Source organism: Eschrichtius robustus, chromosome 10 (genome assembly GCF_028021215.1).
Source record: "Eschrichtius robustus isolate mEscRob2 chromosome 10, mEscRob2.pri, whole genome shotgun sequence".
Lineage (NCBI taxonomy): Eukaryota > Metazoa > Chordata > Mammalia > Artiodactyla > Eschrichtiidae > Eschrichtius > Eschrichtius robustus.
The window spans coordinates 630,367-646,121 of record NC_090833.1 but is presented as its reverse complement, the minus strand read 5'-3'; the positions used below and the strand labels follow the sequence as shown (position 1 = coordinate 646,121).

At 66.4% G+C, this 15,755-nt stretch overlaps 2 protein-coding genes across 7 annotated transcripts; both read left to right on the top strand.

Moving 5' to 3' along the window:
- The first annotated feature begins 731 nt into the window (after nt 1-731).
- On the top strand, nt 732-10,104 carry NELFB (negative elongation factor complex member B). The gene is made up of 13 exons (XM_068552459.1): nt 732-1,116; nt 1,458-1,621; nt 1,804-1,903; nt 2,190-2,420; nt 4,005-4,190; nt 4,849-4,961; nt 5,541-5,643; nt 5,842-5,937; nt 6,068-6,210; nt 6,284-6,390; nt 8,867-9,008; nt 9,117-9,225; nt 9,336-10,104. Exons 1-13 carry the CDS (start codon nt 1,015-1,017, stop codon nt 9,480-9,482), a joined length of 1,743 nt encoding a protein of 580 aa, XP_068408560.1. The 5' UTR covers nt 732-1,014; the 3' UTR covers nt 9,483-10,104.
- On the top strand, nt 9,439-15,325 carry TOR4A (torsin family 4 member A). Of its 6 annotated transcripts, none has more exons than XM_068552461.1 (2): nt 9,439-9,526; nt 13,904-15,325. In XM_068552461.1, exon 2 carries the CDS (start codon nt 13,941-13,943, stop codon nt 15,189-15,191), a length of 1,251 nt encoding a protein of 416 aa, XP_068408562.1. In that variant the 5' UTR covers nt 9,439-9,526; nt 13,904-13,940; the 3' UTR covers nt 15,192-15,325. The 6 variants fall into 6 exon arrangements, with proteins under 6 accessions (XP_068408562.1, XP_068408564.1, XP_068408565.1 ...); XM_068552463.1 differs by lacking the exon at nt 9,439-9,526 and adding an exon at nt 11,343-11,968; XM_068552464.1 differs by lacking the exon at nt 9,439-9,526 and adding an exon at nt 12,803-13,160.
- Nucleotides 15,326-15,755: the final 430 nt, after the last annotated feature.

Below are 15,755 nucleotides of genomic sequence, written 5' to 3'. Positions count from 1 at the left end.
GGTTTTCTCTAGTTGCCGTGAGCGGGGTGGGGGGGGGCTACTCTTTGTTGCGGTGCGCGGGCTTCTCATTGCGGTGGCTTCTCTTGTTGCAGAGCACGGGCTCTAGGCGTGCAGGCTTTAGTAGTTGTGGCGCCGAGGGCTCGGTAGTTATGGCGCATGGGCTTCGTTGCTCCGCAGCATGTGGGATCTACCCGGACCAGGGCTCGAACCCGTGTCCCCTGCATTGGCAGGCGGATTCTTAACCATTGCGCCACCAGGTAAGTCCCCACACTTAGATTTTGGTCCTTGTGACAACACTACGGTGTGAGCTTCGCCGGGTTGGACAAGGAAGAAACCAAGTTCCAGGATGAGAGAGGGTCGTGCACCTAGTGGGCGCTGTGAGGTCAGCAACAGGATTTTTCATGATTATTAAAACGCTCTTGGCTAAAATATCAGCTCTGAATCTCCTGAAGCAGGCCGCGGCACCCCGCCCCCTGTGCTCCATCCCCCCTCCTCCGGTGCCCCCCCCACCACCACGACTAGGCGCGCCGCAGCACTCCGCCCTCCCTCCGCGCGCCAACCCCGTTCTCCTTTGCCTGCAAACGGCTGTTAGCGCCGCGAGGCTGGGCGGGGTCGCGCAGGAGGGCGGGGCCCGGGGGGCGGGGCCCGGGGGAGCGGGGCGGGGCGTCTTCGACGCCCTGTGCGTCGTCCTGGCACCGCCTTCGCGCTCCGTCTCCGCCAGGCGCGGGCCGCGGCGCAGTTCCCGGGAACCTCTGCGGGGCGGCGGCGTTTCCGGGGAGCCGGTTGGCGGGCGGACCCGGCTCTTGTGCGGGGCGGAAGTGGGCGGCTGCGGTCCGAGGGGAGCCGCGCTGCGGGCGGAATCTGGCCGAGCTGGAGGGCGCCGGGGAGCGGAGCTCGGGCGGCCCCCGAGGCCCGGGCGAGCGGACAGCTGCGGGGCCTGCGGCGAGCGCGGCGGTGCCCGGGGAGCGCGGAGGGGATGGGGCACCGAGCCGGGTTGGGGCCGGGGCCTCGGCCATGTTCGCGGGGCTGCAGGACCTGGGCGTGGCCAACGGCGAGGACCTGAAGGAGACGCTGACCAACTGCACCGAGCCGCTCAAAGCCATCGAGCAGTTCCAGGTGGAGCCGGGTGGGGGGGCCGGGTGGAGAGGCCGAGCGTCTGGGTGTGAGTCCGGCGGGGGGGGGGGGCGAGGTCCCGTGGGAAAGTGGGCAGATTTCTCTCCCTCCCGATCGCTGCGTCTGTTCCCCGGGATGGAGGAACCAAGTGTCCTGAAGTTGGGACTACGGCGAGGGACATCTGAGTGGTTTCCGATTTTTGCAGTTAACAGCCAGCGCGGCTGGGAACATCCTTGTCCCTGCCACCTTGTGTACTCAGGGCATCCGGAGTGCCTGGCCAGACGGGGCTGTGGCTGAGGTTTCTCTTGTCGCCCCAAGAGTCAAATCGAGCTCTGCTTCTTTAGACAGAAAATGGCGTGCTGCTCCCCTCCCTGCAGTCGGCCTTGCCCTTCTTGGACCTGCATGGGACGCCCCGACTGGAATTCCACCAGTCAGTGTTTGATGAGCTTCGGGACAAGCTGCTGGAGCGCGTGTCAGCCATTGCCACGGAGGGGAAGGCCGAGGAGAGGTAAGTGGGCGGTGAGATGGGCAGCCCCCTCCCCAGCCCGGGAACTGAATGTGCTTCGGTGGCTACACATCCCTGCTGAAAAAGGGGCCGCCTGTGCACATCACCCACCGGTCTGGGGACAGGCAGGGAGCTGCTTCCGGCTTGGTCCTGGGCTGCTCCCTCAGTGCTGCGAGTCTTTCCAGGTACAAGAAACTCGAGGATCTTCTGGAGAAGAGCTTTTCTCTGGTGAAGATGCCATCTCTGCAGCCAGTGGTGATGTGCGTCATGAAGCACTTGCCCAAGGTAGCAGCCGCAGGGCCAGCTTGCCCTGGGGAGGTTTCCTGAGCTGCCTGCCTCAGGAATGGAGAGCTGCCTGCTCTGGAGCGTGGCGCCCTCTGTGAAAAAGCTGTTTGTGGGCAGCACGACTCCTGCCCCGTCCGAGCCTGGGGGTTCAGTCCCAGGTGCCCCTGTCACTTGGGGCTGGGCTGGATGTGGCCTCTGCTGTTGGGGGCTGAGGCCTGTTGGCTTGTCTCGAGGGAGACCCCTGGGGCACAGGCGCTGCTCACACGTGGCCTCTGGGGTCATGTAGGTTCCTGAGAAGAAGCTGAAGCTGGTGATGGCCGACAAGGAGCTGTACCGGGCCTGCGCCGTGGAGGTGAAGCGGCAGATCTGGCAGGACAACCAGGCGCTCTTTGGCGACGAGGTCTCCCCGCTGCTGAAACAGTACATCGTGGAAAAGGAGAGCGCGCTCTTCAGCACGGAGCTCTCCGTCCTGCACAACTTCTTCAGCCCTTCCCCCAAGACCAGGCGCCAGGGCGAGGTGAGGCGGGGCGGGGATGTGTGCAGGGCCGCCCCCGTGAAGCCCGGCTTGTCTGCTTCTAGAAGGCTGGGCTCGGATGTGGGGCTGGCAAGGGGCATTGCAGCGCTGCGCCTGGGTGTGGGTCTATTTGGTCTTTTCTACGTACTTTGAGCTCGGAGGCTTGGCGGGCCTCTTCAGCTAAGCTCTCTGTGTCTTCTTTCAGCCCTGGGAGTTCTCCTCTGTTTCTGTGGAAACGGAGTGTTTGATTCATTCCTTGCTTCAACAAATGCTTTTTGGGGGCTGACTCACTCACTGCCCTGGCCCCTGGCCCCTTCAGTGACCCCTGGGGTACTGGGGCACCTGCCTGGAGTACTGCAGGCTCGTGTGGGGCAGACCCTATGCAGTAGATGTCACATTTCGGTCCCTGAGAGCTCCGGGGGTAGAGGAGGGCTGTGGAGACGGGAGGCCGCAGAGCGATGCGGGGGCGGGGGGCTGGCTGGAGGCCATCGTGGACACTTTGACCTTTCCTGGTGAGGTGGGGGTCCCTGGCCTGGTTCCAGGATGACCCCTCAACCTGGGAGGGAGGTGACGGTAAGAGGCCACACGTCGGCCGAGGAGTGTTTGATGTCTCGCCGTGTTCTCTCACCGCCAGCCTTCTCACCTGGGGTTTCCCGTGTGTGGCGTGAGGTAGGGCCTCACCTCATGTTTCCTCTCAGATGTCGGGCCGGGGCTCGCAGCACCACTTCCCGGACAGGCTGCTGAGTGTGTCAGAGCCCTGCCTGCGTTGCCTCCCCTTTCTCTTGGGGGAGCCTGGCCTTGGGCCGTGGTCCTGCCCCTTCTTCACTCTCCCCTCCAAGCCAGGGGTCCGCCTTGGAGTCCTGCCAGCATAAAGGGAGAGCGCGGTGGCAGGTGACACGTTGCCCCGCCGCCCTCGGGTGGGTTGGGCCTTGGGGCTGTGGTTCTGTGCCCAGCAGGCCAGGCCATGGTCAGGCTGGAGTGCGCGCCTGTCTCCGTGTCACAGGTGCCGGTACGTCGGTGCCGAGACTCGGGTGTTGCTCTGTGCCTGCCCCACTTGTCGGGGTACCAAGGCCTGCTGGAGGGTCCTCGGCAGGGGCCCTAAGGTGGGCTGCCGTCCCTGCTGACCTCCCCACTCGCTGCATGCAGCCTGTTGGGCTGGCTTGGTGTCTGTCACCGCAGGTGGCCCCGTGCATCCTTACGGCCGGTGTGCCCCAAGCGGGGCCCCCTCCTGTTGGCTGCCGCCTTGGCAGGCGCCTCCCAGATAGGGGCAGGGTGCGGAGGGGGTGGCGGCTGCCGGGAGAAGGCGGGAGTGGGGCGGCCGCAGCAGGGCCTCGAGCAGACGCTGAGCGTGGCGGTGCCGCACGTCCTCATCTGGGCCCGAGTCCCCCACGCCGCCGGCTGCCCCGCCGGCTCTGGTGGAGTCTGGGACCCGGGCTGATGGCCTCTCAGAGGAGCCGCAGGGCCTGATGGGTTCGCTTCCTTAAAGACGAGAAACGTCGCCACCCAGCACCAGTTGACGTTTTGTGAGAGAGGAGGCTTAGCCCCCAGGGTTGTGGGGTGTGCGAGGCCGGCCTGGTGTCCCGGCAGGTGGTGCAGAGGCTGACGCGGATGGTGGGCCGCAACGTGAAGCTGTACGACATGGTGCTGCAGTTCCTGCGCACGCTCTTCCTGCGCACCCGCAACGTGCACTACTGCACGCTGCGTGCAGAGCTGCTCATGTCCCTGCACGACCTGGACGTCGGCGACGTCTGCTCCGTGGACCCCTGCCACAAGGTGGGCGCCCGCCCCGCCCTCGCTGCTCTCCCCTACCCTTGGATGCGGCGGTCCAGGCACGTGAGCTCTGCCCTAGCCCCTGTGCCACCTCTGCCCCCCCGGCTGGGGGGCCGTGATGTCCCCCGGACGCCTGACCCATGCCAGCTGCGCCGTGTCTCCCTTGCTCGGCCTGCCGGCTCTCCCTCCACGCCCACCGGCCCTGCCCGCTCCGGCCTTTCCGGGGCCTCTGGCCCTCCGCTGCCCCAGAGCCCTCGGGGGCTGCTCACCGGCGAGCTCTGTGTTCAGGAACAGGGCTTTCTGCACTGCCCGTGTCCTGGCATAGGTGCCGGGCGGCCCCAGACGGCGTCCCTTCTCAGGGGCTTCGCAGCGTCACGCTCTGAGCCTGCACTGTCCCCCGCACAGTGGGGGCCCTGGAGGGGCCCATTTCAGAACAGAACACCCATTTTGCCTCTTTCTTGCACCACCTGGCCTGTGGGGATGCGGGCACTTGGGCCTATTTTCCTTCGTGCCGTCCCATTTCTGGGGACAAGCTGTGTCTCAGCGACTCGAGGTGGGGGTCCCGATGTTCACCCAAGGCTCAAGAAGCCTCAGGCAGCGGTGAGAGCCGCCTGGAGGCTGCCGTCTCTGGCCGAGTCCTGACCACGCCTCCTCCCCGCAGTTCACATGGTGCCTGGACGCTTGCATCCGAGAGCGGTTCGTGGACAGCAAGAGGGCCCGGGAGCTGCAGGGCTTCCTCGACGGAGTGAAGAAGGGGCAGGAGCAGGTCCTGGGGTGAGGGTCGGCCTTGTGCCTGGTCCCGTCCACGGGCGTCCGGACGCGCGTGCTGTGGCCGCAGTCGGGAGCGGGTGTTTCTTCCAGTACATTTTAGGAGGATTGGTTGGCGCCCGTGCCCACGGCTGAGAGGCTGGGGTGAGGCCGTCGCCGTCCCAGGCGAGCTGGGCGCCCGGGCTGGGGCTCCGGTGTCTGCAGCCACGTGGGGCCTGCCTGTGAGCTGAGAGGCCCGTCGCACCCAGAGGTGGTGGGATCTGGCTCCCGGCAGGGCCCTCTCTGGGCGGGCTCCGCCTGACCTCCTGTCTCAGTTCCTTGTTCCTGGAATTGTCTCTGTGAGAACCTGATTGAATTTATGGAGTCTGGGTCAGGTTCTCAACCAGGATTGGACCTTAATTCTTTAAAAAACTATTTGATTCTTCAGTTTGTTAAGTAAGTTAAGGGCAGGTTACGAACCACAAGCTTTTGGAAAGCGGTCCTGAGCGGGGTGGGCTTTGTCCATGCGGAAGGGCCATCTCCTCGGGTCAGGGGCTTGGTGGGCCGGGAGCGTCCCTCACTGACGCCGCGGGCACGTCCTCACAGGGACCTGTCCATGATCCTGTGTGATCCCTTTGCCATCAACACCTTGTCACTGAGCACCGTCAGGCACCTGCAGGAGCTGGTGGGCCAGGAGCTGCTGCCCAGGGTGAGTGCACCTGGCTGGCCGCATGCTGCCTTCTGGGGGACGTGTGGGTGTGGACCCCTGGCACCCGGGTCCAAGCCGGCCCTGGGGAGAGCACACACGCCCGCCAGGTGGAGGGCACGTGCAGCCAGACCCCCTGGGTGAGTGCGGTCCGGGCGGGAAGCTCGGGTGAGCACGGCCGAGGCCTGCGTTTCCCCGCAGGACAGCCCGGACCTCCTCCTGCTGCTCCGGCTGCTGGCGCTGGGCCAGGGGGCGTGGGACATGATCGACAGCCAGGTCTTCAAGGAACCCAAGATGGTAACAGGGTCGGGCGGGCTCCTTCCCGCTGCCTTCTCAGGGGGCTGTGGGGTGGGGTCTGGGGAGGTGGCGAGGAGGACGGGCCGAGGGGCCGGGCCGGCGCAGGACAGCTCTCGGGCCTCTGCCCCAGGAGGTGGAGCTGGTCACCAGGTTCCTGCCCACGCTCATGTCCTTCGTGGTGGACGACCACACCTTCAACGTGGATCAGAAACTCCCAGGCGAGGAGAAGGCCCCGGTCGCGTACCCGAGCACGCTGCCAGAGAGTTTCACCAAGTACGGGCTGCGGGCGCTGGGCGGGAGGGCCTCCCCCTCGGGCTCGCCCGGGGCTGACGGCACTCGGGCGCAGGTTCCTGCAGGAGCAGCGCATGGCCTGCGAGGTGGGGCTGTACTACGTGCTGCACATCACCAAACAGAGGAACAAGAACGCGCTCCTGCGCCTGCTCCCGGGGCTCGGTGAGTCACGTGGGCGGCGGGCTCAGCCGTGTCCTCTCACAGACGCCCTCGGCTCTCGCCACAGCCCACGTTTGCGAAGAGCCACGTTAATCTTTTCCTAAGGGGCGAGAGGTGTGGAGCCCCTCAAGTCCTCAGACCATTGAGAGAGCCCCCCCCCCCCCCGCGGTGGTGAAGAGGCCGCTTCCCCCAGGGAGCTTGCTCTGCCTGGGGTGCGGGGTGCAAGCCAGGAAGACGAGGGAGGGATCTGAGTGGACCCCTTCAAGGGTAAGGGAGCGCCCGGCCGGCCCGCCGCAGGACAGGCCCAGGGCCTCTGCTGGCCTGGGTCCCGTCTGGGGCATTGCGGCTTCCTGGGGAGGATCTCACGCTTCACTGTCTTGACAGTGGTGCGTGCTGTTGCCCGACTTTTCCACATGGAGGAAGCGGCCCATTGTGGGTATTAGTTTCTACCCATCCACCACCTAACTGATCAACAGGAACTTATTCTTACGGTTCTGGGGGTCAGAAGTCTGCAGTGAGTCTCCCAGGGCTAAAGTCAGGTGTGGGCAGGGCTGGCTTCTCCTGGGGCTCCAGGGAGAAGCCCCTTCTTGTCTCCTCCAGCTTCCAGGAGCCGCGTCCTTGGCTCCTGGCCCCTTCACAGTTCATCTGTCCAGCTTCTCCCGTCCTCCTGTCTCTGGCTTTGACTCCTGCCTCCCGCCTTCCTCTTCTAAGGACCCGTGATCACCGTGGGCCCTCCCGGGGCGTGCAGGACCATCTTCCGTCTCGGGGCCCAGTACCACTCAGGTGGAGCGTTCACAGGCTCCCGGATCAGCATGTGGAGATCTCAGGGGCGGCAGCTTGTCTGTTTCGGGGGCTTCCAGGAGCTCAGTCATAAGGAACTTGGATTTGCCTCATTCTTTCTACTCACTTTTTTTTTTTTTAATTAATTAATTAATTAATTAATTTATTTTTAGCTGTTGGGTCTTCGTTTCTGTGCGAGGGCCTTCTCTAGTTGTGGCAAGCGGGGGCCACTCTTCATCGCGGTGCGTGGGCCTCTCACTATCGCAGCCTCTCTTGTTGCGGAGCACAGGCTCCAGACGCGCAGGCTCAGTAATTGCGGCTCACAGGCCTAGCCGCTCCGCGGCATGTGGGATCTTCCCAGACCAGGGCTCGAACCCGTGTCCCTTGCATTGGCAGGCAGACTCTCAACCACTGCGCCACCAGGGAAGCCCTCTACTCACTTTTGAACTTCTCTGTCTCTCCTGTTTAATCGTGTCTGTAGACACAGGATGTCCTGCGAGGCGGGAGCGTCGGTGTCTCCCAGCCACGAGCTGCCGCCCTGGGGGGTGGGGTGCAGGTCTTCAGTCACGTTCAGGGAGAGCAATCTCGTGCTTTGGTGTTACTAGTAGGTTCTAGTAAGAAAGGATGTTGGTTTTTTAAAATTCTTTATTTTTAAAATTTTTTTTGGTGGGAGCTTTTGATGAAACCCAAGTAAAGAGCACAGGATAGTGAAGGCCAGTGCCCATCGCCCACCTGCGCGGGGGTCCGCGTGCGGCTGCCGTCTCGTCCGCTCAGCGGTCTGTACGTAAACCCGGCAGACTAGCTTGGCACGATGCAGCAGGTGTCTCTACAGAAGACAGACTCTTAGAAACCATGACCTTGGCACGTGGTTGGTTGGGGTCCAGGTCCTGACGGTGGCCGCGTTTCCCCAGTTGTCATATAACGTTTTTGTGCGGATGGTCTGTTCAAGTCAGGAGTCAAACAAGGGCCTCCCTTCACCTGGCTTCTCCGGCTGCCTCTCAGGTCTAGTGGTCTGTAGGGCTACGTGGGGTTTGCTGGGGGAACCAGGGCGTTTGTTCCCCGGTCGGGACTTTGCAGGCAGCGTCCCTTGGTGCAGTGACCATGTGCCCCCCCCCCCCCCACCGAGTGTCCTGTAAACCGGCCGTGAGGCCAGCCGAGCCCCCGGTCAGCTGTGCAGCAGGAGCACACCTCGGGCACGTCCGGTGGGGTCGCGTCTCCCGCTGCGTTAGGGGCTCGGTGGCTGGGGTGGCGTCGGCGTTTCTGTCTCAGCTGCTGTGCCTGCCCGCGTGCGCTCGGCGCTGTTGCCGGTGATCGCTGCAATCGGTTGGTAGTTACTCTCGCCATCTCTCTCTTCTGAGGTTTGACGGCCGTGGCTTCAAAAAAAGAAGGCCCGTTTGCTCCGTTCTCTCTCCTCTAGAGCCCGTGGTCTGGTAGACCTGCCGGGCTGGCCCTCGGCACTTCTGTGTCTCCTCTCGCTACCGGCCCGTTCAGCTTTTCCTCTGCTGGAGTCCACTTCATCCTGAGCCCCTTGGCTGCTGGGCAGAGCCACCCGTGACGGGCTCTCGTCCCCTCCCCACCCTTGCCCTGGAGCCCCGCCCCCCCAGTCTGCTTCCCCCGTCCAGGCCCATGTTCTGGCCCTCAGGCCCGGGTCGGGGAGGTGGGTGTCGGGTGAGCTGGGCGACGCCTGCTGTGCTTGCAGTGGAGACCTTCAGCGATCTGGCGTTCGGCGACATCTTCCTGCACCTGCTCACGGGCAACCTGGCGCTGCTGGCGGACGAGTTTGCCCTGGAGGACTTCTGCAGCAGCCTCTTCGACGGCTTTCTCCTCACCGCCTCCCCGAGGTGCCCTTCCTCTCGGTCCACATCTCGGTCGGGGGCGCCGGGCACAGCTGGCGAGGGGGTGGGAGGGCGGCTCCGCAGCCGCCTGCAGCGCAGCGTGGCCTCTTCCAGGAAGGAGAACGTGCAGCGGCATGTGCTGCGGCTACTCCTCCACCTGCACCACCGCGTGGCCCCGTCCAAGCTGGAGGCCCTGCAGAAGGCGCTGGAGCCCACGGGCCAGGTGCGTGCCCACCCCCGCCCCGCCCCGCCCCGCGCGCAGCCCCAGGCTGGCTGGCGATCCCTGCGCACCCGCCCTGGGCCTGCCCCGAAGCCTCGCGATTCCCCCTGCAGAGCGGAGAGGCGGTGAAGGAGCTGTATTCCCAGCTCGGTGAAAAGCTGGAGCAGCTGGACCGCAGGAAGCCCAGCCCGGCCCAGGCCGCAGAGACCCCAGCCCTGGAGCTGCCCCTCCCCACCGTGCCCGCCCCGGCTGTACTCTGAGGCTCCCCTGTGCCTGTGAGAGCAGGAGCCCCTCTCTCCTGGAGGTGGGCCGACTGTTCCTGGGACTGGGGGTGGGCTGAGCGGAGACCCCGGGGACCGTCCTGTGGGCGGGGCACCCGTGCTCTGCACCTCAGCCTCCCCTGGAACTTGGTCCTGGGAGGTGTGTGCCTGCTGCGTGAATGGGGCCCGTGGCCCCCGGCCGGCTCCAGGTCTGCTGCGCCCCGCCCGGCCCCTCGCGCTCCCACTCCGTGGAAGGCTGCTTGCTTGTTCCTCCTCGCGTTGTGGTTTCCACCGCTGTCGGGCAGACAGGCAGTAGTTGGGATTAGGAAAAGGACACCTGTTTTCCAAGGGGCGGGGGGCAGGGTCCGAGGCCTGAGGGGAAGAGGGCGGGCCGGCAGGGTTGGCGCCCGATTGGTGGAGTTTGCTGGGGGTGGGGGTCTGCAGGTGGAGCCCGGCTCTCCAGGGAGCTCCTCCCCTGTTGACAGCCCCGGGCAGCAGGTGGGGGAGGAAAGCTCAGGCTCCCCGCGGCCTCGATTTGCCCGCAGTGCGTTCGGCCCGCTGAGGGTCTACTCCTGCTCGCAGGGAGACTTTCACTTTTGTAAATAAACGGCGTTTTGGTAAACCCAGCGGATGAGCTCTTTCTGCGCACGCCCAGGCTTGGTTGCTGTGCGGGCTGGCGCGCGCTGTCCTGGCGCCTTTCTCCGTGGGCACAGTCTGGATGCCCAGCCCCGTCCGGGACAGCGGCTGTGGATGGTGAGGCCCGGGCCTGGCTGCGCTCGGGGCCAAAGACTCGACACGACACGGTCGGCCGTGGGTGGGCCTCAGTGCCCATCACCAGTGCTGACATGTTGCCGAGGGGCAGGCTGTGTGGAGGTCTCTGTGACCTTGACAGGGGCGGCTCTGCAGGTGTTGGGGAAGAACTGGTAGAGATGGTGACTAAGGAAAGCAAGGACCTGGGGGTGTGGGCGTCGGCAGTCGGGAGGAGCCCGGCGTTTGTGCGCTGATGTGACAAGGAATGAAAAGTGAGTGGGGCGTGGGGGGACGGCTGGGGTGTCACTGAGTGGGGAAGGGGGCAGCGCCAGGCCCACGTGGGCCCCGCGGGAGCGGGCGCGTTCCCGGGGAGGAGGCGGGGACCCCCTTCCAGCTGCCGCTTTTCCTCCGGGAGCCAGGGGGCCGGGTCCTGGGCTGGCAGGCAGGATGGGGCAGAGGTGGGGCCCGAGGAGAGGATGAGGAAGGAGCTGGGCCGGGGGAGGAGCAAGTGCCCGCACGGGGCCCGCGTGACCCCCCTGAGGCTCACGGTCCAGGGGGACAGAGACCAGCCGGCGAGTCCAAGCTCCTCCAGCCCGAGGGGACCGGGGACCAGAGGCCCCGGTGGGCGGGGCTCGTCAGGTGGAGGGCGTGAGCTGCAAGGACAGACGGGGCGGGGGTGAGGGCTGCAGCGACGGAGAACCCCAGGTGGGCCGGTGGGAGGGGGCAGCTGAGCTCAGGGACCCGCTGGGGCTGCGAGGGAGGCGGGAATCCTGAGGCCAGACCGGGCAGGGCTGTGGGGAGGCTGGGGGGCGGGAGGTCTGGTGAGAGGAAGGGAGCGTCCACACGGGTACTCGGGGAGGAGGGAGCATGTGTGTGGTGCGGGCCATGCCCACCTCCAAGCCAGCAGTTTGGGAACCTCAGAGCCCACACTGGGCAGGTGGAGGGGTCGGGGGTGGGCAGCGAGGTGAGGGGTCTGCAGAGACCAGGTTGAAGATGTGGACCTGAATTTGGGGCTGGGGACAGGGCTGGACGGGGCACTGGCTGGAGGGAGGGGTGGGAGGGCATCGTACGGGCGTGGTGGGCTCGGTCCTGAAGGGTAGGGACAGGTGGGGCCCCCTTCAGCCCTGGAGATGGGGGAGAAAGTACAGAGGAGGCAGGCTTTAGTGCAGGGCTCAGGCTTACCCTTGACCCCGCTGGGGGCAGGCCCTCTGAGGCATGACTTTCTTGACTCCTGCCACACCCCACGTACAGGCCACCTCCTCACCCAGTGATGGGGTTCTGGACCCCAGCAGGTTTGGGACCAGCATCTGGCAGAAGCAGCTGCCAGCCAGCGCCCCCGCCCCACCCCTGTGCACCTTTTCCCGCGTCTGCCTGTCAGGGTCCCCTGGGGTTCTCTGTGTCAGAAGAAGCTGGGAGACTGTAGAAAGCCTGAAGACCCCAAAGGACCCCATCCTCATACCGGGGCCGTGGGGCACCAGCAGAGACCTGGACAGATATCCTTCCGTCCTGGTTCCAGGAAGGCCTGGGCAGGGGCCACATGGTGGGTGACGCCCGAGGGGTCCCTGAGCACCTGGCCCAGCACAGAGAGGGGCAGCGGGTCTCGGGGAGCCAGGCCCGCAGCTGGAGAGGAGGAAGCGGAGAAGCAGCAGTTTCTCAGTGATCCCGCCGGAGGGCATCGGACACACATGGACAGGCAGGAGCCCCATATTCTGGGGAGGACGGGAACCCCCAAGCCCGTGAGTGACTTCTCCCTGACACAGGTTGGGCAGGGAGGTGGAGGGAAGCTAGGAAGTGGGGAGGGATGGCATGCTTGGCAGAGGGACCCGTGTGGGCAGAAGTGTGGAGGATGGGGGACGAGGAGGCTGGAGGGTGGGGGCTCAGGACTGCCAGCGCCCACGGGACACAGTTGAGCTCGGGGCCAGGACTGGTCTGGGGGCATTACTACTGGTTAGCAGACCCGCTCCGGAGGAGAGGGTCATCCAGGCAGGCCAGTCTGCACAGAGATGGGAACGGGGGTGGGGGCAGGGCCACATGAAGCTGGTGGCCGGGGAAGGGTCCAGAGTCTCCATCTGCCAACTCTTGGCCCAAGTTCTTTCTAAATTTGCCCTCCGACCAGGGCCCTGAGTCATGCGTGGGTTTTTTTCCCCCATTCTAGAACTTCCTGCCCTGTCCTGGGGTGGGGGCACTAGGCCGGGGTACAGGGGAAGACAAAGGGGGAGGCAGAGGGGGGAGCGCTGTGGAGCCCGGGACCTGGTAGAAGAGGGTCAGGAAAAGGAAACAAGCCCTACTCTGTGGGCACCCAGATTGGGCTTGGGCAGGGGGAAGAGGGGAGAGGGTTGGAGGACCCCAGCTGGGAGAGAACCCTGCCCGCCCCCTCCGCCTCTGCTAACCAGCAGCCTGGAAAAGCCTATCCCCCTCGCTGTGGGCCCTGCGGGGGGCGGGGGGTGGTCAGGCGCAGATGTCCCTGGGGAGGTGGGGGTCCTGTGGAGGGCAGGCTGAGGAGCAAAGGCATGTGGGACCCCAGGGGAGGCAATGCCCTCGGCCTCACCGGGTGTCCTGGGCCTGGGCTGAGTCAGGAGTGCTGGGAGGGCTTTAGGGTAGGTGACCAGCCGGCCGGGGTACCTGGGCGAGTCAGCCAGGCCTCCCCCTCTGGTGCCTCCGTCCAGCCTGAGTCCCGCCCGCGCCACACCCCTGACTCACTTCCTTTGCAAAGAAGCGGAAACCTCCCCAGAGCTTCCTCCGCTCCGGGGGAGGTGTCGCAGCCCCTCTGAGCCTGAGCTGACCCAGTGAGGCCCCGGACCCCACCCCGACCCCCGCCAGGAAGCCAGCACATTCTGCTTCCTGCGTCGCAGACCCCAGCCTGTGGCGTGGGCGGGGGGCCGCCCTGGGGGGCTGGGGGCGGGCCAGCGAGAGCCTGAGCTGACGCAGGTGCAGGTACTGGGGAGGGCCGGGGGCATCCACCCCAACTTTCTCCAGCTGTCCCCTCAGTGGCTTCATCTCTCCTTCTCCGGGTCTCGCCTTTCTGTCCCTCTTTTCACCCCACCCCCACCCGCCTCTAGGGGGCTCCCTTTCCCCAACTCCATTAGTGTGCCCACTAGAGCGATGCTGGGAGGCCTGGGCTCAGCTTGGGGACAGGGGCCCATTCTGGAAAGCAGAAGTTCCGGCCAGACCGCCCCCCCCCACCCCCACCAAGTGTTCGTGGGAAAGGGGCATCTCTGAACTCTGGGGATGCTTGGGCCTCTGCTTCCCACGCCCCCCTCTAGGGACCGGGGGGCCCCCGGCGCCCGGCAGTCGAGCTGCGTCAGGGGCGGGGTCCGGCCTTGACCCTGCTCCACCCCTAATTGGCGCCAGGTCGGCACCGACTCCGACTCCTCCTCCAGGAAGCCCGGGCGGCGGCTGCCCGATAAAATGCGCCCCCGCTCCCCCACCCCCCCGCAGCCACTTCCTCAAGGCCCGAGGCTGTTTATGCGAGGATCCGAGAGATTTGCATTGGGGCCCCGAGGGGAGCCGCTTCCTGGTCAGAGGGGCGAGGCCGGTACCAGGCCCTGGCCTCGGGGCAGCGGGCCGCACTCCGGGGGGGCCTCGCGGGGTGGGGGGGGGCTGAGATCTCGGGGGAGGGTCCCCGTACGCCGGGCGGAAGCCTGGAGACCCTCCCCGTCTTCCTGTTGCAGGGAGGGTGACCTGCATGCCAAGCGCCGCCCCTGCGCCATGGACCGCGGCCAGCCCAGCCCGGAGCCCGCGGCAGCGGACCCCGTCGCCCCCCGCCCGAGCGTGATCGCGCCCGTGCGCGCCGTGGTCCGCCTGCGCCGCCGCGTGCGCCTCCTGCGCAAGCGGTGCCTCCCGCCTCCGACCGTGAGGGTGGACTCCGAGCCCCGGGCGCCGCGAGCGGACCCGGACCAGCCGCAGTTTTTCACCTTCGACGGCCCGGCGGAGCTGCCCTCGAGGCCGCCGCGAAAGAAGCGCCGGCGCAGCCGCGTGGTTCTCTACCCCGAGACGTCGCGCAAGTACAGGCCGCGCGCGGAGCGCCGGAGCCGCGCGCAGCGTTGTCTGTTGCTGCTTGTGGCCATCGTGGGCTTCCAGGTGCTCAACGCCATCGAGAACCTGGACGACAACGCGCAGCGCTATGACCTTGACGGGCTGGAGAAGGCGCTGCAGCGGGCCGTGTTCGGCCAGCCGGCGGCCGTGCGGCGCGTCGTGGCGCTGCTGCGGGACTACCTGGCCACGCACGTGCACAGCCGCCCGCTGCTTCTGGCGCTGCATGGGCCCAGCGGCGTGGGCAAGAGCCATGTGGGCCGCCTGCTGGCGCGCCACTTCCGCGCGGTGCTCGAGGACGGCGCGCTCGTGCTGCAGTACCACGCGCGGCACCACTGCCCCGAGCCGCGCGCCGCGGAGGACTGCCGCCAGGAGCTGGCGCGGCGCGTGGCCGACGTGGTGGCGCGGGCCGAGGCGGAGGAGAAGACCCCGCTCCTGGTGCTGGACGACGTGGAGCTCCTGCCGCCGGCGCTGCTGGACGAGCTGCACGGCTTCCTGCAGCCGCAGCGCTCGCACCACTTCCACAACGCCATCTACGTGCTTCTCAGCGGCAACGGCGGCGCGGAGGTCACGCGCTTCGTGCTGCAGAACGCGTCCCGCACGCTGGCCCTGCGCCCAGACGGCGCCCACGGGGCCGGGGCCGCGGCGGTGGCGGCACAGGCCGAGGAGGAGCTGCGCGCCAGCCTGAGGGCGCTCCTGGTGCGCGACCACCCGCTGTGGCAGGCCGCGGCCATCGTGCCCTTCCTGCTGCTGGACAAGGGGGATGTGGTCAACTGCTTCCGGGACGAGATGGCCGGGGAGGGCTTCTTCCCGGAGCAGGCCCGCGCCGAGCTCCTGGCCGCGCAGCTCAGCTACTACCGCGTGGCTGGCCGCGAGTTCGCCGTCACTGGCTGCAAGCAGGTGGTGGCCACGGTGAACCTCTTGTAGCGCAGGCGCCGCCGGACGCAGTGAACGCCCACGGGCACGACGGGACCTTGGTCTGATAGTGGCAGTTGGAGGGAGGGGACCCTGTGGATTTGCCCCAGGCCTCCAAGCCCCGAATAAATCTGTCCATGGCCCTCCGCCGGTTCACACTGGGACCTGGGGGGACAGTTGGGGCTGGGTCAGCTCTGAGCTCCTCTGCCAATTCCAACCCCCCTCAGAGCCCCGATCTGCCACCTGCTGGTCCTTAATTCAGCCTGCATTCTTCAGCGCCAGTATGTCCCACAGGGCTGGCTCCTCAGGAGTGGGTAGGTCTGTCCTCGTGGGACAGAGGATAGATGACGGCAGAGCGGGTGAGCAGACCCCAGGGACACATAGCTGGTCCCCTGCAGAGTCGGATATGACCACGACTCGTTCGGGTGCCTGCAGCAGCCGAACACAAACTTGCTCACCCCGGGGGCCTAAAGTCCCGGACGCTTCTCCACTGCAAGAATCCCGTGGGTCTGCATGGATTTCTCATGGCATCTTGGGCCCAGGAGCTCCCCGGGAGGCAAAGGGATGGGTGGGGGG

Coding starts and splice junctions, on each gene's coding strand:
- TOR4A (XM_068552461.1), top strand. CDS start 13,941: ATGGACCGCGGCCAGCCCAGCCCGGAGCCCGCGGCAGCGGACCCCGTC.
- NELFB (XM_068552459.1), top strand. CDS start 1,015: ATGTTCGCGGGGCTGCAGGACCTGGGCGTGGCCAACGGCGAGGACCTG. Junction 1,117..1,457: donor AAGCCATCGAGCAGTTCCAG/GTGGAGCCGGGT, acceptor CTGCTTCTTTAG/ACAGAAAATGGCGTGCTGCT. Junction 9,009..9,116: donor CTCCTCACCGCCTCCCCGAG/GTGCCCTTCCTC, acceptor GGCCTCTTCCAG/GAAGGAGAACGTGCAGCGGC.